The sequence below is a fragment of the Arachis stenosperma genome, chromosome 1, assembly GCF_014773155.1.
Source record: "Arachis stenosperma cultivar V10309 chromosome 1, arast.V10309.gnm1.PFL2, whole genome shotgun sequence".
Taxonomy (NCBI): Eukaryota; Viridiplantae; Streptophyta; class Magnoliopsida; order Fabales; family Fabaceae; genus Arachis; species Arachis stenosperma.
In genome coordinates this window covers 23726637-23749191 of record NC_080377.1, presented here as the reverse complement: position 1 = coordinate 23749191, position 22555 = coordinate 23726637, and the positions used below count along the sequence as shown (strand labels likewise).

Sequence of the window (22555 nt, the reverse complement as noted above, 5' to 3'; positions counted from 1 at the left end):
TTTCTTCTTTTCCTTTCTTGTTCAATCTATAAAAAGCTTCCTACACTATAATAATATTGCATTATCCTGCATCAACTTGTCCTTTTTCTTTATCCGATTGATCTTATCTAATTTAGTGTTTATTTCGACGTCATTAAATTGATAAAAAAATCTTTTTTTAATGAAATTTTTTTTAGTGTGTTTGACAAATTTTTAATAATAAAAATAAAAGTATTAAAAAAATAAAAAAATATCTTTTTTGAAAAATTATAATTTACATATTTTTAAAAAAAATCTTAAAAAAAATTTTCATATAATAAATGAATAAAAAAATATTTTTATCTTATTTTAATCAAATATAATTAATAAATAAAAAAATTTTGTATAAAATATCTAAATATAAAATTACTTTTATTTTTATAAATTTTTTTTTAAAAGATTATCATTAAAAAAAAGATTTTTTCAAAAATATCACTCAAACAAATCCTTAATTCCAGTCGAGTTAAGCAAAATTTAAAAAACAAACGGTTTTTTTTTTTTTCGGTCGTTGGGCAACGCCCTTATACCCTCCACAGGTCTCCTTTCCCCTTGTGTTTAATATTTCTTTCCGGGCCACCAGATCATGAAAACAATAAATCACGATCAGCCCAATAGAGAGAGCCATAACGATACAACGAATACGATACTCCAGCCAAGAGCCCAAGACCAAAATGAAAAAAAAATGCTCCAGTAAGGCAGTAAGTGGGACGTGGTTGAGCATAATGAAATATCATCTATTAACCAAGTGTCAAATGTTTTATCTTGTCCATGAAATGCTTTAAACATATGGGACCGGATATTTCAGTCATCACACAAGTTATGAAAAAATTAGGCAATTTTTTTAATAATGAATAACCCCATTGTGACAAAAAAAAAAAAAAATGCTACGGTGAAATAATTGTAAAGCAAACAATTATAGAGAAAGTGAATGGGAATCATTTAAGAGTAATGTTAGAAAATTAATTTGTTTCATCTAAAATTAATTAATATTTTAAAATTAGTTTTTTTTGTTTTAAATTTTAAATTCTAAATCATATATTCTAAACTCTTCTTACCAAAAAAATACCATTAATCTTAAATTATAAATTTAAACACTAAAATTAGTTAATATACTAACTAAAATATAGTTACCTGGATTTTTTTATAATTTAATCAAGAGAGAAAAAAAAAAAAACAGGGCGGGGGGGGGGGGGGGGGGGGGGGGGGGAGAGGGGGTTATTATTAATTAGACTTATCATCATTCTCTTACTTTACAACTAACTTTATTTAGAGCTTCTTAGACGATTTAAATTTCAAAGATAAAGTGTTAGTTTAAATTGGCTTTTTAAATTAAAAAAATATTTTTTAAAAAAAATAAAATACTTTTATTTAGTTTAAAATTTATTTAGATATATTTTAAAAAAATATATTTATAAAAAAATAAATTATTTATTTTTTTAAAAGCTAACCATACTTTATTTTTAAAAAAACATAAAAACAAAAGATGTTTTTAATATTTAAAAAAAATTGAAAAATCTATTTAAATATAAAATAATTTTTATTCGTTAAAAAAATTTTAAATAAATATTTTTTTAAAAATCAATCCAAAATGACCCAAAATCACATACTCGTCCTAAGAAACAAAGAGGAAAACAGATAGTTTTGTTATGGTTTTATTTGTTTTTCTGTCTTAGTTATTTTCACTCTTCTATTGCAGTAACCGTCACAAATAAAGTTTCTTGAGACTTTGTTGGGTTGTTCGATGAACATTAAGCACATGAATCACAGATAACATATTGTTACGGATCCGGCCCACGGACCCCGGACCCGTGACCGAACCCGAACCCGGCTTACCGGGTCAACCCATTTCGTCTCTCTAGAAGGCCCCGAATCGGCCCTCTAGAGCTCCTAACTAACTTTTGAATTCAAACGTCCCTCTTATCTTAGCCAGATAAGATAAAGATAAGGTAACCACCATTATCTATAAATAGAGGACCCACATCCCTCCAGGTATTCATTCATTCCTCACACCTTATACCTCTTAGATCCATTCTGACTTGAGCGTCGGAGTGTCTTTGCAGGTACCTCCCCCATTGCTCCAGTCAAGTGATCCGGCATCTGCCTCAACCCGCAAGTTCTCGATCCATCTCTCAACCCGTACCAGAGACATCTTGTACATTGGCGCCGTCTGTGGGGACCTGCGACAGTCAAACCAAATGGAGGGTATCTTGGACGAAAATCCATCAAGCCAAGACAACTCCAGACCACGTCATCCCACCCCAGAACAACAAGAGGTCATGAACCAAGCCCGGATGGCCAGCACCATCCACCGAACAAACGAGCACATAATTGCAGATCCACAACATCCCGAGAAGACAAGGGACAAAGCGACACAGATCATTCAGGATCTCTGCCTCCGAGTCCAGGAACTAGAAGGTAAACTTACCGACAAAGGAAGATACGCCAACCAAGACGGAAGCCAGGCAACGTCCAGACCACGATCCTATCGCGGAAGGTCGCCAACCCGGCAACATGATAGAAGAGATGATCGTAGCGCCTCGCGCAACTACCGGCATGAACGGCGACACAGCAAAAAACACCACCGCAGCGCATCCCACGATCTGAACCGTCGGCACGATTCGGACGAAGACCCGAGACAACGACACACCAAGCGCACAAGGAACGACCACGTCATAATGGGAGCCACGCCCTTCACAGAAAGAATTTTAAGAGCAAAGCTCCCCAGAGGCTTCGACAAACCCACCGACATGAAGTATGACGGAACTAAAGACCCTCAAGAACACTTAACGGCTTTCGAGGCCAGAATGAACCTGGAAGGAGCATCCGACGCAGTCCGATGTAGAGCCTTCCCAGTAACCCTCGCCGGACCAGCGATCAAATGGTTCAACGCCCTCCCGAACGGATCCATAACCAGCTTTCACGACATCACAAGGAAATTCATGGCTCAGTTCACGACCCGAATCACCAAAGCCAAACACCCCATCAACTTGCTAGGGGTCACACAGAAACAAGAAGAATCTACAAGAAAATACCTCGACCGCTTCAACGACGAATGCCTGACGGTCGACGGACTCACGGATTCCGTTGCCAGCCTCTGCCTAACCAACGGACTCATGAATGAAGACTTTCGCAAACATCTCACCACTAAACCAGTATGGACCATGCACGAAATCCAGAACGTCGCCATAGATTACATCAACGACGAAGAAGTCAGCCAGGTCGTCGCTGCCAACAAGCGGCAGCACGTCGCTACTCCACACGGCAACCCGACTCCTCGTCATAACCCGCCACCCAAAGAAAACCAACGAGACCACCTTAAGCCAACCCACCGACCCCCAAGAATAGGAAAATTCTCCAATTACACCCCCCTAACAGCACCAATTACTGAGATATACCACCAAATAGCAGATCGAGGCATCATCCCCAAAGCCCGACCACTCAAGGAAAGAACAGGAGGAAACAAAGCCCTCTACTGCGACTACCACCGAGGTTACGGCCACAAAACACAAGATTGTTTTGACCTTAAAGACGCTCTCGAGCAGGCCATACGAGACGGCAAACTCCCGGAGTTCGCCAAATTCATCAGAGAACCAAGATGCGCCAACATCGACAAGTCGCCGGAAAGAGAAGGGCGCAACCCGAGAACCCAAAAGCCGCCCCCCAGGGAAAACCCCGAAGAGGATCCGACCATCATAGTAAACGTCATCACGGGCAAGGACGCTCCAAACAAGTCAAAGCTAACAATGAAAAAAGACCTCAAAATAATGGCCGTCAGGCACCACGACCCAGTCACAATAGCCGACAGCACGATAACTTTCTTGCCGGAAGACTGCCAACACGGCACCTCCGCCGAAGACGCCCCCTTCGTCATATCAGCCCGAATCGGAACAGGGCTAGTAAGAAGAATACTCGTGGACACTGGCGCCGACTCTAACATCCTCTTCCGAGGAGCTTTCGACAAGCTTGGGCTCCGCAACGACAACCTCCAAACACACCGCCACGGCGTCACGGGCCTCGGAGATAACTTCCTCAAACCAGACGGCTCGGTTACCCTTCCCATCACCATAGGAACAAGCAATCAGAGAAAGACGATCTTATCCGAATTCGTAGTCCTGAAAGACTCCACAGCCTATAACGTCATTCTCGGGAGAAAAACGATCAACGACTTCTCCGCAGTCATCTTCACCAAATACCTCCTCATGAAGTTCAGGGCCGACGACGGCACCATCGGAACCATCCACGGAGACCGGGAAGTCGCAGCCGAATGCGACAACAACAGTTTAGCCCTAAGGAAGAAATCCCGGGATGCAGTCGGGATATTCCTTGCCGACCTAGACGCACGACTAGACGGCCAACCTAGGCCGGAACCAGAAGGAGACATGGAAAAGCTACAGATAGGGCCAACCAGAGAAGAATACACCTTCATCAACAGAAACCTCCCCTACGACCTCAAAGAAGAACTCTCCCAACTTTTGAAACAAAACAGAGACTTGTTCGCATTTACACCAGCCGATATGCCAGAAATAAGCCCCGACCTTATGTCTCACCATCTAGCAGTGGACCCCCTAGCCAAACCAGTGGCACAAAGAAGACGAAAAATGTCACCAGACCGAGCCGCCGAGGTCCGAAAACAGGTGAAAGCCCTACTCGAAGCCAACTTCATCCGAGAACTCCCTTACACGACATGGCTAGCCAACGTCGTACTAGTAAGGAAATCTAACGGGAAATGGCGAATGTGCGTGGACTACACAGATCTCAACAAAGCATGCCCGAAGGACGCCTTCCCCCTACCGAACATCGACGGGCTAGTGGATGCGGCATCCGGCCACCGATACCTCAGCTTCATGGACGCATACTCCGGCTACAACCAGATCCCGATGCACCGCCCAGACGAAGAAAAAACAGCATTCATCACCCCGGACGGAACCTACTGCTATAGAGTAATGCCCTTCGGCTTAAAAAACGCCGGAGCCACCTACCAGCGACTCGTTAACAAGATATTTCGCAACCTATCCGGAAACAAAATAGAAGTCTACATTGATGATATGCTCGCCAAGACGGAATCCGGGGAGCAACTAACCAACGACCTCAAGGTAATAATGGACACCCTGCGAAAACACCAAATGCGACTCAACCCAACAAAATGTGCCTTCGGAATGGAAGCAGGGAAATTCCTCGGCTTCATGATCACGCAACGCGGAGTCGAGGCAAACCCAGAAAAATGCCGTGCCGTCCTCGAGATGACAAGCCCCAAAAATCTCAAAGAAATCCAAAAACTCACCGGCCGACTAACCGCATTATCCCGGTTCCTCGGGGCATCGGCCCAAAAGGCAATCCCTCTTTTCAAACTTATGAAAAAAGGAACCCCCTTCAAATGGGAGACAGAATGCGAAGAAGCTTTCCAACACTTCAAAAGGGTTCTAGCGGAGCCCCCAATCCTCGCAAAACCTCAAACAGGGGAAACACTATATCTGTACCTCTCCATAACGGAAGAAACAATCGCCGCAGCACTCGTCCGGGAAAACGTGAAAAAAGAACAAAAACCCATATACTTCATAAGCAAGGTCCTACAGGATACGGAAGCTCGTTATTCACGCCTAGAAAAGCTAGCTTTCACACTCCTCTCGGCTTCCCGACGGCTACGACAATACTTCCAAGCTCACCCCATAACGGTCCGAACCAACCAAGCGGTCAAACAGGTATTACAAAAGCCCGACCTAGCAGGAAGAATGCTAGCATGGTCCATCGAGTTATCCCAATTCCAGGTCAGGTTCGAACCCCGAAACGCCATCAAAGCGCAGGCCTTGACCGACTTCATCGCCGAGATGACACCGATTAAACCCACACCCGAACCATGGAAACTGCACGTCGACGGCTCATCAAACTCCACTCACGGATTATACTCGAAAACCAAAACGGGATCATAATTGAGCAATCAATATGATACGACTTTCCAGTATCCAATAACCAAGTAGAATACGAAGCCCTCTTGGCAGGCCTAACCCTAGCCCGGGAAGTCGACGCCAAGGTACTCGAAGTAAATACCGACTCCCAGGTGGTCTGTTCCCAAATAAACGGAAGCTACCAAACCCGGGAGCCCTTACTCCAACAATACCTCAACAAGGTAAATGAATTGAAGGAAGGATTCGAAAACATTACCATACAACATGTCCCCAGGGAACGAAACGCCAGGGCAGACCTGCTTTCCAAACTAGCCAGCACAAAATCGGGACACGGTAACAGATCGCTAATCCAGGAGATCGTTAGGTCACCTTCCGTATCGGCAACAATCAGCGCACACCTAACATCCTCAAACCAGGAGTCCTGGACATACCCAATCCTACAGTACCTCCTTAACGGAACCCTACCAGCAGACCCAAAAGAGGAAAGGCGAATAAAAAGGGAAGCCGCCAACTACACCATCATAGCAGGACAACTATACAAACGCGGATTCTCGTAGCCCCTACTCAAATGTGTCGAACCCGGGAACACGGAATACATACTTCGCGAGATCCACGAAGGCTGCTGCGGTCACCACATCGGAGGAAAAACGCTAGCTCAAAAAATCATCAGGGCTGGCTATTTCTGGCCCACGATCATTCGAGATTCCATACAATTAACAAAAAGCTGCGACAAATGCCAAAGGCACGCCAATATGCACCAAGCTGCCCCGCACCAACTCAGCATTATATCGGCAGAACGGCCATTCGGCAGTTGGGGAATCGACCTCGTCGGGCCCTTCCCCACAGCACCCGGCCAACTCAGATATCTCATCGTCGCCATAGACTACTACACCAAATGGATTGAAGCCGAGCCCCTGGCCTCCATAACAGCGACCCAATGCCGAAAATTCGTCTGGCGGCAGATCATTACCCGATTTGGAATCCCCGAAGTCATCATCTCGGACAACGGAACCCAGTTCACCGACAAAAAATTCAGAGAACTCCTAGAAGGATTGCACATATCCCATCGCTTCAGCTCGGTAGAACATCCCCAAACAAACGGGCAGGTAGAATCCGCCAACAAAATAATCGTTAAAGGACTCAAGAAACGACTCGACGAAGCCAAGGGACTATGGGCAGAAGAGTTGGGATCAGTCCTATGGTCGTACCGAACAACACCCCAAACGAGCACGAGAGAAACGCCCTTCCGACTAACATACGGCGTGGAAGCAGTCATTCCAGTGGAAATCGGAGACCCCAGCCCCAGGAAAACGGTCGGAGGTAACGACGAAGAAGCAGAACGAGACCTCGTGGACGAAGAAAGAAGCATAGCTCACGTCAAAGAGTTAGCACTCAAACAAAGAATCAGCCTAAGGTACAACCACGGCGTCATCCAACGAGAATTTGCGAACGACGACCTCGTCCTACGACGAAACGACATCGGTCCCCCGACCCCAGGAGAAGGAAAGCTCGCTCTCAACTGGGAAAGACCATACAGAGTCAAGGCCGTAATTGGAAAAGGAGCATATAAACTCGAACGACTAGACGGCAGCGAAATACCAAGAACTTGGAACGCAGCCAACTTGCGAAGATACTACACTTAAATAAGTCACTCTTTATTTTTTTCGTTTAAACACCCTTTATTTTCTTTTATTTTTTATTGTCTTTTAGAACCTCGGGTACTCTTTCCCTCACGAAGGGTTTTAACGAGGCCCAAACTATTCAAATAAAATTTTTTTACAAGTTATTTCCACTTCATCCCCATTACAAGCCACTACTGTTCCTCAAAGCACGGAACGAAGACACGGCCATCGCTGGAGGACTGATCACCCTCCAGGCCGAACACGCGGATATCCAAAAAACCGACCAAACGAACGGTTACGATAAAACAAACGCTCAAAAAATTGCAGAAAGGCCCGAACGGCCAAATAAAAGGCACAAACGGATCATACCAAAGGCCCGGACGGCCGAAAATGCCATTAAATGATCCCCAAAAAGTCACGGCCCTTGGCCAATCCAAAATATTCAGAAACAAACAAAGTTCAAAATAAAATACAAGAAAACTACTCAATATCAACAATCCGACCATCACGGACGGTCTTAAACGCTCCCATCACGGACACATCCACACCAGGGGCCAACACCAGAGCCTGAGCCTTCATCGTCTCCTCGGTAGCAGCAACGGCATCCCTAGCATCAGCCAACAGAGCCGACTTCTCCTTCTTTAGAGCTTCGACCTCAGCCTTCAGAGTTTCCGACTCAGCGAGAAGCAAGGCAGCCTGAGAACTCGCATCCGAGGCTCGCTTGCGCTCCTCCGCCAATTGAGAAAGAAGCGAAGTCTCAATACCGGCAAGTCGGAGAATCTCCGCCCCGGCATCCTCTGAAGACTTCACCGCTTTCTCCTTTGCAGTATTGGCGACCTGGAGCTCCTCCTTCAATTTAGTCACATCAGCCTGAGCCTGCCGAAGCTTCTTCTCCAACAAACCCGCTTGGGCCATCACGGGCTCAGCCTTCCGAACAACCACAGCAGAGCGAAGAAGGGCACGGTAAACCGACTCAGCCTGGAACGAGACGTCGCAGCCATCAAAAAATGACTCCGTTCCAGGCATCAAGTTCTGATCAATGAAACCCGTGGCGTCGAAACGTCGGTCCATCACACTAGGGACCAGACCCCCCCCCCCTTCAAAGGTCTCGCTAACCGGCTCCTCAGCCCTACTCCTCTTCCGAGAAGCCTCAGCACCCGTCAACACGACCACCTCAGGCGAACCAGGAGGAACTTGAGCCCCAGTAGGCGCCCCCGAAGAAACCACCCCCTGAGAGGGAACCTGAGAATCCACAGCCGGATTCGAAACAGGAGTCGACGGAGACGACGATCCCTCCTCCCGAACCAACGCTGCCTTCAGCCTTGCTAAGGTAGTCAGCCCGCCAGCCATCTCAACTGAAAGAAATCAATAGAAGAGTCAAAAAAAAAAAAGAAGAAGAAGAAGAAGAAGAAGGAAGAAGAAGAAAAAGAAGAAAGAAGGGGGAACACACCAATATAAGTCCGACAAGCCTCGGGATCCCCCATAACGTCTCGAAGATTCAACGGACGCTCGCCAAACAAATGCCACAAAACACTGGCAATATCCTTATCCTCCCGAGACAAATCATCATAGGAGATCTTAGTCAAAACCGACGGCCCGGCACCAAAAATCCAGTACGTCGGAAACCGGCGCTCGCCCTCCAAGGTAAGCCAAAACGGGTGGTGGCCCCGAACGGGACGCACCTTAAAATACTCCCACTTAAACCCATGGAACGAATCCTCAAACAACCCGAAGATCCGGCGATGAGGCTGAGCACGGAAAGACATATATCCTTTCTTATGCTTCCCCTCCTTAGTCGGAAGAGTGCACAAGAAAAGAAAAAGGAAAACGGGAACCGAAGCCGGGAGGTCGAGATACTGGCAAACCAACTCAAAACACCGAACGGCTGCCCAGCTGTTCGGGTGAAGCTGAGACGGTGCCACGGAACACCGACTAAGTAAACCCTGAACAAAAGGCGAGAATGGGAACCGCACACCAAGCCGAGTGAACATGGATTCATAAACCCACATCCAGTCCGGCACGGTGGGTGAACGGAGGTTCAAATAGCAAACGCGCTCGTCGGCATCAGGGAGCACGAGCTCATATCGCCCCTCCTCTTCACCACCACTGCAGATTGCCCCCTGATCGCGGAGCCGTTGGAGATCACCCTCCGTCATCCGCGATGGAACACCCCATACATCGCTGGTTACCCAACCATAGCGATTGGGAACGCCCCTGGAAGGGGCTACTGGGGCACCCACACTCTCATTTCTCCGACGCTGCATACCTAAAACAGGGAGGAGCACCACCATCAGCCTACCAACTCTAACAGTGTCAAAAATAAAAACCTAAACACCACTACCAAACCCAAACGCCTTAAACCACCACTACAATCAAGGTAAAAACGGCAGTGCTCAGCCCCTTCCCCGAACCCAACAAAAACACCAGACGCGGCAAAACAAAATGCGAAAAAGGAAGCAGGCAAAACAAACAGCAAAAACAGAACAGGCATACACAAACAAGTATGAAAGAAAAAAGGCAAAAAATACCAACCTGGTAAATTTGAAGGAAGCTTGAAAAGAAGGCTTGAAAACAAGAAGAAGCAGAGCGGCACTAGAAAGCAGAAACCAACAAGGAGTTTTTTCCAGAAAATGAAGAGTTCCCTTTTGGAAAAAAGAAAAAAACGGACGAGGGAAATAAAAACCGAAGCAAAACGGTTTCAAAAAGGAAAGCAAAAAGACGTAACTAACCCTGGGAGCAATGAAAACTCGCGGGGGCAAAAGAGAGAAAACCCCCTCCACAATAAATGCCCCCTCGGAAAAGCAAACTAATCAATTACGCCTCAAAGGACGCAACAGGCACAGCAAGACACGGAAAGGTCACGTCAAGACCAAAATACGGCCGAGACGAATCTTTTACCAAACGAAATCGAGAAGCCGACCTCGTCACCAAACGAACACTCGACCAGCACCGAAGACGCAGAGAAACGTCTCGAACTCTTAGCGACAAACCGACCTCACTCGCTCTCCCGCTACGGGGGCAACTGTTACGGATCCGGCCCACGGACCCCGGACCCGTGACCAAACCCGAACCCGGCTTACCGGGTCAACCCATTTCGTCTCTCTAGAAGGCCCCGAATCGGCCCTCTAGAGCTCCTAACTAACTTTTGAATTCAAACGTCCCTCTTATCTTAGCCAGATAAGATAAAGATAAGGTAACCACCATCATCTATAAATAGAGGACCCACATCCCTCCAGGTATTCATTCATTCCTCACACCTTATACCTCTTAGATCCATTCTGACTTGAGCGTCGGAGTGTCTTTGCAGGTACCTCCCCCATTGCTCCAGTCAAGTGATCCGGCATCTGCCTCAACCCGCAAGTTCTCGATCCATCTCTCAACCCGTACCAGAGACATCTTGTACACATATATAATAGGCAATGGATTTTAAAAATTAGAGGATAAATTATCATCTAATTATTATATAATAGGGCTATGATATATATCTCTAACAACTAAATATTATTTTGTATTTTTTATTTTTAATTTTTCATAATATCTCCCAATTCAATAAACTAAAGATTAAGAGTGTATTTAATTTAATGTTGAGAATTTTAAACGCACATTTAATTTTTTTAAAAGCTTCACTTTTTTTGTTTAGCTAATTTTTTCTATTTTAAAGATAAACATAATTCTGTATTTTAACACACATTTATCAAAAACTAAAAATTCTAATTTGTATGTTCGCTGTTTTTTTTGTTAGACTATTAATTAAAAAAATTTACTTTTTTATCTATCAATTTTACCTTTCATATTTATATGATAAATTTTATTATTTTTATAACTTTTTTTAATATTCTCTTATACATATTATTTTTTATGAATTTCTTACTATTTTTATTTATAAGAATTTTTTGTGCCGCTTTTGTTTTTTTTTTATATTATAATTTTATTAGAAAGATTAAATTAAATAAAAAACTAACATAAAAATATTATTAGAATCATAAATAGTAAAAATTATAGCAAAAAAATTAAAAAATATTAAGAGTACTAAAAAAAGTATTAAAATTTATTTAAATATCTAAAATAAAATGATAAGATAATATAAAATAATTATTTAATCTCATGTTTTTCAGTAATTTTTTATCAAAAAGTAATTTTGAGTAATATAATTTAAATAACATTTAATCTACTAAAATCTAATTTTTTTAAAAAAAAAGTTGTCAAATATAAACTACGTTAATACCAATTTATTTTTAATCAAAATCAATTTTACAAAATTAATTTTTATACAAACTTTCGTTTATAAATTTTAATCTAAACACACACACTAATTTATCACAGATCTAAATTTCATTTAAGAAATTATTACCAACAAATAAATTGCTATATACGTTTTGTATATCTTATTTAAATTAAAATATATTGTTAGATTATTAAACTATTGAAGAGGTATTATTGAGGTTAAATTCTTATTGAGGTATATCTTATTTCAGAAAATTTCAATTAAAATAATATTATTTATAACTAATTTTTATTGATATCATACCAATTTTACTAGATTTAATAATCTTATTTGTTAAACCCTAGGTGATGATGGATTTTTTGAAAAAAAATTTCAATTCTTCTGGGGTCTAATTGGTCAAGATGTCAAAGAAGCAGTGAGAAGTTTCTTTTTAGGGGGACGAATGCTACGAGGGTTTAACCACAGTCAAATTTGCTTAATTCCAAAAGTAAATAACATTGTTTCAATACAACATATTCGACCAATCTCTTTAAGCACTACCTTCTACAAGATCATTTCTAATATCATAGTCCACAGAATGCAGCCACTAATGACAAGAATAATCAGTGAGAACCAGAGTGCATTCATACGAGGAAGGCTCATTAGCGACAATATCCTAATTGCACATGAATGCATGCATTTTTTGAAGAACAAAAAAGCTGAGAGTTGTGAAATGGCAGTCAAATTGGATATGAACAAAGCATATGATAGAATATAATGGAGCTACCTATAGTTCATGATGGAAAAACTGGGATGTAGCAGAAAATAGATCAGCTGGATCAAGGAGTGTGTAACTTCAGTTTCATATTCTGTTTTGGTGGAAGGCCAACCAACAAGTTTCTTTAGACCTAGCAGAGGACTTCAACAAAGAGATACCCTCTCACCCTACCTCTTCCTCATTTGTGCAGAAGGTTTAACCCATCTGTTCTACCAAGGAGAACAGAATGCTATGTTTCACGGTCTGAGACTAAATGCTAGATGCCCCTCAATTAGTCACCTACTATTTGTTGATGATGCAATCCTGTTCAGTAAGGTTAATTACCAGAATTGTGAATTCATATTGAAAGTATTGGAGACCTATGGAGCTATTAGTGGACAGCAGGTAAACTTAGACAAGTTCTCAGTGTTTCTTTATCAATAATTCCTCCCTATTACTACGAGACCAACTAATAGATATTCTAGGCATCAAACATGTTGGATCTTAAAATAAGTATCTTGGATGCCAGCAATAATTAATAGATCAAAAACATAAACTTTTAACTACATTAAAGAGAAAGTAATGAAGAAATTGCAGCACTGGAAGAGCTCTTTACTATCCACCATTGGGCAGGAAGGCTATTGCTTCAGCCATTCCTATGTACACACTAAGCTGCTTCAAGCTACTAGACTCTTTAATTGATGAACTACACAAGATGATGATGCAATTTTGGTGGGGACAACGCAATAATGAGAACAAGATGTACTGGATTAGTTAGAATGTCATGAGTAGACCAAAAGCACTAGGAGGATTAGGATTCATAGACCTTAAGGCCTTCAATTTGACTATGTTAGCGAAACAAGGGTGGAGGCTGAGCACCAAGGAACACTCCTTGATTTTTAAGGTCTATCGATGCAGATACTTGAAGTTCAACCTTTATGAAGGCAGAAATTAGTTCCAACCCATCATGGGCATGGAGGAGTCTCCTAGAAGGTCGTAAGGTACTTGAGAAGGATATTAAATGGCAAATAGAAAGAGGTGAAACTATCAGAATCATGGAAGATCCTTGGTTTAGTAATAACCCTCCCTTTAATATTCCTCCAACCAGCAACACAAATCCTACTCTCATCTGGGTTAGACAACTGTTAAGAAAAGATGAAAGTTGGGATCAAAACCTAATCCAAAGCAATTATTCTCCAGAGCTGGCACGAATAATTTGCCAGTCCATTAGATCACAAACAGAAGACAAATTAATTTAGAGCAGGAGAAGAATGGGTTATATTCAATAGCTTCAAGATATGATGTTGCATTCTACTTCTATCACATTCATGAACAGCAACTAGATCCAAAATTTAGAGACAAGAAATTTTGGGACACAATTTGAAAACTCAAATGCATTCCAAAAATTAGAGTATTTCTATGAAAGTTAAGTCACAATGGCTTACCTCTGATGGAGAGACTTCACTTCAAAATGACTAATATTCCACCAATCTGCCAAAGATGTCACCAACATCCTGAATCAGCATTCCACTGCTTTTTCATATATCCAGTATCAGCAGCAATCTGGACAAAACTTGGACAACACCTTGTTCCTAACAATCAACATGACCAACTGCCATGGAAATGGCTTAGTTCAAGCTTCATTTTAATTAAATCAAGACAACAAAGCGAGAATCTTCTTACCCAGTTCGCATACACGCTTTGGGGGATTTGGCTTGCTCGAAATCTTCAACTCTTTGAGGGCCAATGCTCAACACCTGAGAAAATTCTGGCTCAAACAGGAAAATTAACTTTGGAAGTCATAAACCGGACACTTCCTTTCTGGTGACTGTTCTTCTTACTCTTGCATATTCTTATTTCTTTTCTTTAGCTTGGATTTCTTTGGGTATTGCTCACTTGTATTGGGAGATCCCTTTTTGCTGTGACCGTTGTTGTTCAAGATTGTTCCTCTTCTTTACTCTTGCATATCCATATTTTTTTTCTTTAGCTTAAATCTATTTGGGTACTATTTACTTGTATTGGGAGATCCCCTTTTGCTGTGACCGTTGTTGTCCAAGTGTGGACCAAACTCTTCTTATGGAATAAATAATATGTTACATTTGCCAAAAAAATATTATTTTAAGTCCAACTATGATTTATAAAAAGACTTAAATGTGTAGTATTATTTTTTTTCGTACAACTGTAACACCCTACCACCCAGAGCTTTACACCTAGGATGTAAAACAAAGGTGGCGATGTATTACGACCTCTAAAAATAAAATGTGTACATGTAATAGTAGAAAGAATATAATAGACTAGGAGTCTTGAAAAATGGGTAAAACAAAATCGAAATGAAAAGCGCCATGCTCCGGAAATGGAACAACTTGCGTGTGAAGAAAACTATAACTATCAAACGTAAGATAATAAAAGTAGGAATAGATAGCCAACGGTACAAAATAACAAGCTCCTAACTCAGCCCGCGAAGTCAAGGTTGGTCAGAGAATATTTACATATATATATATATATATATATATATATATATATATATATATATATATATATATATATATATATATATATATATATATAACAAAATGCTGCCTCTCTATAAACCTCTAAGAGGATAAAAAGGAATAAGTTATGCGGGGAGAAAGCCAAGTACATATACATACATCATTGCACAACAAAATAACCCAGTAACCACTTCCCTTCAGGTGTCCAAACGCCTAATGAGATACCTCTCGACCTGCATCTGAAAAATAACAACATAGTATGGAATGAGAACCGGAAGTTCTCAGTATGGTAAAAGTGCCACACACATAAGATATAAGGCCCTGGGAATGTCAAAGACAATCCTATAATACCGACACTCAGATTATAGAGCTTAAAGTATTAAACAGAAGCCATAAAAGGTGGTTTTCTAAGAGTATCTAAACCTAACTTAACTTAACCTTAACTCTAAGTCCCATACTGCCATTCCTCCATACCTCCAATTCCATCATGCATTTCATAGACATATAAACAGATAAAGGTAAGCACAAGAAGGTTACAGATACTGCAGGTAACAAATATACATTTAACATGACAAGTACATTTAGACACACCCAGTTAAAGCACAAACAAGTAATTCAAGTAATATGCATATGATGCATGCCTGTCCTATGGCTGATGAGGCTCATCTGTCGGTTATCCAGCCAACCCGACAAGTCCGAAAACCTTAGACTGTCCCTCGACGTGCATCCCCAAGAGTCTATGCATAGTTTTTTCTCAAATAATCAATATTGCTCAATGGCGGGAATTTATAGTGCCCGGTCACCCTTAGGTCATAGGGTCAACAGAGTATCGAGTTTTTAACCTGGTACACATGGTGGCAAGCCATGGTACTTTACCCAGGGAATCTTGGTGTGGTATTTTATAACCCACAAACTAACCGGCAAGTGCACCGGCTCGTACCAAGTAATACCTTACGTGAGTAAGGGTCGATCCCACGAAGATTAATGGATTAAGCAACAATAGTGTTTGATAGGCTTAGTTAGACAAACAGAAAATAGTGTTTGGAAGTTCAAAAGCATTAACAGTAAATTTAGAATATTAAAGATAGACAGATAAATAAGTTGGGAATAAAATATTGAGAAGATAGTTAAGCCTTCAGAGTTATCTATTTTTCTAGATTAACTTCTCTTACTAACTATTTTAATCATGTAGAATTTAATTTATGGCAAACTATATGTGACTAGACCCTAATTCTTTAGACCTTTCTAGTCTCCTATAAAATTTATTAACTGCCAATTCCTTGGTCAATTAATTCCAATTAGAAGCTACATGATCAAATTCCAGTTTATATGCCACAAAAACTCTAATTACCCAAAAATAAGGAGATTATATGTCACGTATCCCGTTAAATCCAAATAATTAAAATTTAAGAGAAATTGTTTTCAAGCTGTTGTTCAAGTAAAGAGTTTTTATAAGTTTTACAAGAACTCATATAGAAAGAGGGTCATACTTCCGTTCAACCCAAATTCATAAAATAAAGAGCGAAAATAATTCTTAAATTATAAATTCATGCATAAATTAAAATAGAAAAAACAATGAAATCAATCCATATAAATAGACAGAGCTCCTAACCTTAACAATGAAGGATTAGTTGCTCATGGTTCAGAGAAGAAAACTAGGATTGTAAATTGGAATGGAATAATGTTCTCAAGGGAAGGAAAGTTTCTCCCTTTTATATCTAATCCTAATAATTTAAAATCTAATTTCAAAATTTAAAATTAAAAATAATAATATCTTTTCCTAAAAATAAGATTTGAATTTAAATTTGAATTAATTAACAAGTCTTCAGTTGATGGGTGGGGACCACTTATTTTGTCCATTCTGAAGCTTCTAATCTGTGTTTTCTGGGCTGGAAACTGGGTCAAAACAGCTCAGAAATCGCTTCCAGCGTTTTTTTGTGTTTTCTACCCGTGGCGCATGTCACGCGTACGCGTCAGTCATGCGTACGCGTCGATGGTCTTTTTCGCGAGTCATGCGGATGCGTCGGTCACGCGCACGCGTCGCTGTGCAAATCTTCAAATCACGCATACGCGTCAGTCACGCGCATGCGTCGCCATGGAAAGCTCCAAATCACGCGCACGCATCAGTCACGCATACGCGTTGCTCCTCGCTGCCATCTCCTTTAATTCTTGTGCTGGAGAAACTCCATCAAATCCAGCCGAATGCTACCTAAAATAAACAAAATTGCAAAAGACTCAAAGTAGCATCCATATTGGCTAAAAGATAATTAATTCTTTATTAAACTCAACAAATTAGATGCAAATTCACTAGGAAAAGATAGAAAAGATGCTCACGCATCAAATCTGGTATCTCAGATCATTCAAATTTATAAGCCATATAAATAATTCAATTATAATTCATCAACATCCACATCATTCTCAATCGCATCTCATTCATCATCATACATCAATCATATTCAATCCTTATCCTTCATTATCATACCTCCCATTCCGTCCATCAATAGTTCCAATTCAAAATATAATTCATTCTTTTCTAAATGAATCAAACTTAAAACATACTCTTTTTCTTAATAACTCAAAATCAAACCATATAACCTTTGAATCTAAATCTTTTTAAATAATCATCTAAACAAAATCTCTAATTTTTATAAAATTTTGGCAGCATCTCCTCTAAAACTCAGACTTTGGCACCCTTTTCGGGTTCAAACCTGCATTCTTTTCAATTCAACATACCTTTCCTCATCATCATAACAATCACCACAATAAATCTACCTTAGATCAACAATTATACTCATACAATATTCAAATCATAGTTCACAAATCCTAAGCTTTTAACACAAAATACCTCGTTATCACAACAACCTCCACAATAGTTATACCTCAAATCAACAATTCACCAAATCACCAGTTAATCAACAAGCACCAAACCAACCATGTTCATCAACAGGATACGAAGTATTAAATATACACATGCAATCCAACTTATCCTATGGTTATCTAGCCTAAGTTTTCACAGAATATTATATATTAAATGCAAGAAACCTAAACCATACCTTCGCCAATTCTCACGTAGCGACCAAAATAATTCACTCACAACAAACATAGCTCCAAAGCCCAACAAAATACTAATGCCCAGTCTCCACCAAAAATTCTAACGTCCACAATTTCAAACTCTAATTACTTATTCAAAACCTAATACACATTCATAACAAATATATACCCAATTTAATTCCCAAATCACAAAAATATTTAGATAGAATTATTATATCCACACCTTATCCAAGCTTCACATAAGCAAGAGTGAATATTTTTCTCAAGCTAATTGGATCCTAAAACATCAAAGAACAAAGAAATTCAATTTCTCCACTTAATTTCCCAAAAATTGGAGAAGAAGAGGTTGAGAAAAGAAGAACGAGTTACCTATGAAATTGTTTCGAAAGAAATGTAGAGCTCGATGCGGTGGACACGTGGCCACAAACAATGCAGTGATCGGAGTTCGGACGGAGAAGCTACTGTGAATTGAATTTTGCCGAGGGTTTTCAGCGTTCTTTTCTCTCCTTGTATGCTTCACGTTGCTGCAGCCAAAAATGGAGAAGAAAAGTAACGTGAGCTCATTTAAAGGCTGGCCCAGTTGGGCCCACGAGCCCAGTTTGGACTCGATTCAACCGGTTTGTCCCATTCGGTTCAATCTTGGGCCAATTTCTTCGAAATTAGTGTCAAAATTCTTGTTTGGATGAGCTCTATCCTAATTTAATATAATGTTTGCATTTCTAATCTTCTTTATTAAAAACTAATCTATTGACTAATTATCTACTAATTTTAACGGGATTTACAACAACAATGACTAATAGTTAATTTGACGCAAGTGATTTGTTATGATCTACTAATGAGGCTGAAACAGAGAATATAAAACAATATTCTCAATGTGTCGTATGATGCCGTCTATCTATGCCTCTTAGCGTTAGGGGTGGCAATGGGTAAGGTAGGGTAGGGTTTGGATCCAATCCTAACTCTACCCGCGGGTTGAAAATCTATCAATCCTAATCCTACCTGCTCTTAACCTGCGAGTACCCGATTCTATCCGCGGGTTACAGAAAAGATACACTATTATTATATAACTTGATGATAATTCAAAATAAAACTAATTTTTATATAAAAAATATTAAATTATCAATTAATAATTTTTTTAGTGGTTAAAGATCTTTTTGTATTTAGTGAGAAGACTTTGGTTTAACATCTACTTAAAACATATTTTTATATAAGTATATAACATATACATATATAGTGTGCGAGTTGGTCGGGTAGGATTGAGACTCAACCCATACCTTACCCTACCCACACGAAAACATTATCCGCACTCTATCTTATCCATTGAGGATCAGATTAGCAATCCTACCTAACTGGATAAGGTCGGGTTGAATACCTGCAGATAGAGTACATATTGTCATCCCTATTTGACGTCAATATTTTTTTTAATTGGTAAGATAAATCAAATTAGTACATAAAACCCATAATGATTAAGTTAATCAAATATTATTTATTTCAATATAACAACGTTTCCTCCACGGTCAGCCGCTTGCTCACTCACAAAGTCACAAATTAATACTCAAATAAACCACTTAAAATACCAAGAAAATAAAATGAAATAAAATTGTAACGATAAGCACGCATTTTTGTGAAAAAATTTAAAGTTTGGTGTCAATTGCTTCAATTCAACTCAACTTATCTCCTTCTTTTCTAATTTTTCTCCCTTATTTGTTATTTCTAATTATAAAAAATATTAATTTTATATTTTGGACTCCTAAACAATTTAAATTTGAGTCGGCAGTAGTAGTTACTAAATCACCTTCGCCTAATTTCTGTTTATTTTTTATTTCCTTATGGTTAGAGAAAAAGCACCTTCCAACTAATTTTCGAGGAGTAAGAAGATAAGACTCTTTATGAGTCCATGAAAGGATATTTAGCCTCGCTAAGGAGCTATATATATCCCATGATCAGCACTAATAACTAAAATTATCCGTCATGCAATAATTTTTATTTTCTTTTGTTCTATTTTCGGTTACGGATACAATGGATGTATGTGACTTTGCTCTATGTATATGGTTGGTGCAGATGATAAAATTTCATTTTTAGATTTATTTGAAGATACCATGTGTGGACATATAATTTAATAATGATTAGACTAATCAAAAAGATATTTTTTTAAAGAATTAGCAGATAAAATAAATTTCCATGATAAATTGAAAAAAATGTCAAGTTTTTTTTCATTTTTGAAATGCAAAGAGTAAGTGTATGTCTAATTAAAGAATACTAAATAAATAAGCAATAATTAAGTAATGTAAAAAATAAAATTAACTTTAAATTATTTTACTATTTTTTAGTGTCTTCTAAATATTTTTATATATTGTTTAAATTGTTAAATTAATATATTAAAAAAATTTTTATTTCATCACTCTAAGTTATTTTTCTTATGAGAATTGAGAAAGGAACATACAATATAAGTTTTATTTTTATTTGTTATGATATCACTTTTCTCGAAAACTAAAACTGATACAAGGAAATATATACAAGAGTTTCTTTTGAATTTTCTTTTGAAATTTTTGTATAATTTTTTTAAAAAATATACTGTATGCTATTTTTTTTTTTGAAGTTCGACATGGATCGTATCTTAGATTTTTTTTTATCATAAAAATTCAAATATTATGTAATAATATCATTTTTTCTAAAAAATTAAATTAATAGAACAAAATACATGAATAATTATATTTTTAATATATCATTTTTGGTTTAAAAGCCAGCCGTATATAAGTGATTTGGTAACTGAAAAAATAAAATGTCATGATTTTAGAAAGATAACCCATGTCAAACATACTAAAGCATTTATTATTTGTCAAAAAAAAAATTCAATTGATCAAGTATAACAAGTACATCCAACCACACAAACATAACCGCAACGAAAAGTTGAGAATTCATTTCTTTTTCCCTTTTGTTTAACTTTGAAAGTGTGATAAGGACAACAATGTGGTCATCAAGTGATAAGACCAAACAGATTTAGGCAAAACAAAAAAAACAAGTTCTACAAGATTAGTAGCTTCTTGAGTAGAAGAATTTGGAAATGGGTGTCATCATCTTTCATCAAATGGCAAGGATCATAACTCAAATTAAATGAATGATCACAATGGAAGTATTTTCCCATAACTCATTGCTGGTCCCCTGCATGTGGATTATGACTGAATTGCAGAGGGGTCCAATTTTGGAAACATGAGAAAGGTCGGAGAAAGTGTAATGGTTGTTTGTTACTGGCTTTTAGATTCGATAATTAGCACTCTTGACATATAGTAATCATTTTAATTTCTTAACCAGAAATCTCACATTCAAGTCCTAATAATGGAAGAGATTTTTACCTCTTTTATGAGATTTTTGGCGTCGTGCACTAAAATCATCCCTGAAATTCTAATTGTACCAATTACATCCTTAAAATTGACAAAAATGCACCACGTTAATTCCTGATCCATTTTCCATTAACGACGTGATGACATGGCTTGATGACATGGGCTGTTAGTGACACGTGTCACTCCATGATTTGGCCACGTGTAATGGTATAATGATGTGTTGACCAGTGACACGTGGCATGCTGATGTGGATGGTTGTGCCATGTGTCATAATGCTATTTGGCCACGTGTCTCTTTATGCTACGTATTGCAACAGTATTCGTCCACGTGTCATTCATTATGTCATCATTGTAGATGCACCAAATTAGTCACTCACTTTGCATTAAAAGACTCATTTTAGTCCCTGAAATTGAATGTCCTGCACCAAACTAATCTCTTCACCAGTTTTTTCTCATTTTTTTAAAAATTTAAAATTTCAATATCTTGGATGCACTAATTTTAATTCTATTTTTTCACAAATTTTTAAGATTTTAATTTTAATTATATAATTTTTTTATAATAATTTAACATTGGTAAATTTTGTAATATATAAATATATTATTATAAAAAAATGATATGATTGATTAGACACATTTTTTCATAAAAAATGTGTTTTTAACAAGAAATCAAGATTTAAAATACACATTTTTTGTTCTTATGACACGATTTTTTTAAATATTGGCTGTCAATTGGTGTAATGCAAGATTATGATGCAGTTGTGTGTTTTACTGTGATATTGGAGGCTAGCAGGAATCGCTCCCTGCTATTTGTACTCAACAGCAAAAAGAGAAAAAAAATAAAGGAAAATAAGAAAATAGAGGGGGCAACTAGAAGTATGGTGGGGGCGATTTGTGAGGGAGATAAAAAAATTTTAGCCTTAGCAGCCATAAGTCTCAAATTTTGTTATCTCCCCTAGCGGCTATAAGTCTAAAATTTTGTTATCTCCCTCACAAATTGCCCCCACCATGCATCAAATCGCCCCTACCATACTTCTAGTCGCTCCCTCTATTTTCTTCTTTTTTGCTATTTTTTTTGTCTTCTTGCTGTTATCTACAAACCGCGGGGAGCGATTTTTGCTAACTTCCAATATCGCAGTAAAACACACAGCTGCATCATAATCACGCATTA

At 38.9% G+C, this 22555-nt stretch overlaps 1 protein-coding gene across 1 annotated transcript; it reads left to right on the top strand.

Moving 5' to 3' along the window:
- The first annotated feature begins 2213 nt into the window (after positions 1-2213).
- Positions 2214-5945, top strand: LOC130976489 (uncharacterized). The gene has a single exon (XM_057901365.1). It carries the CDS (start codon positions 2214-2216, stop codon positions 5943-5945), a length of 3732 nt encoding a protein of 1243 aa, XP_057757348.1.
- The last annotated feature ends 16610 nt before the right edge of the window (positions 5946-22555 follow it).

What these genes read in the sequence shown, in the direction of transcription:
- LOC130976489 (XM_057901365.1), top strand. Translation starts at nt 2,214, where the DNA reads ATGGAGGGTATCTTGGACGAAAATCCATCAAGCCAAGACAACTCCAGA.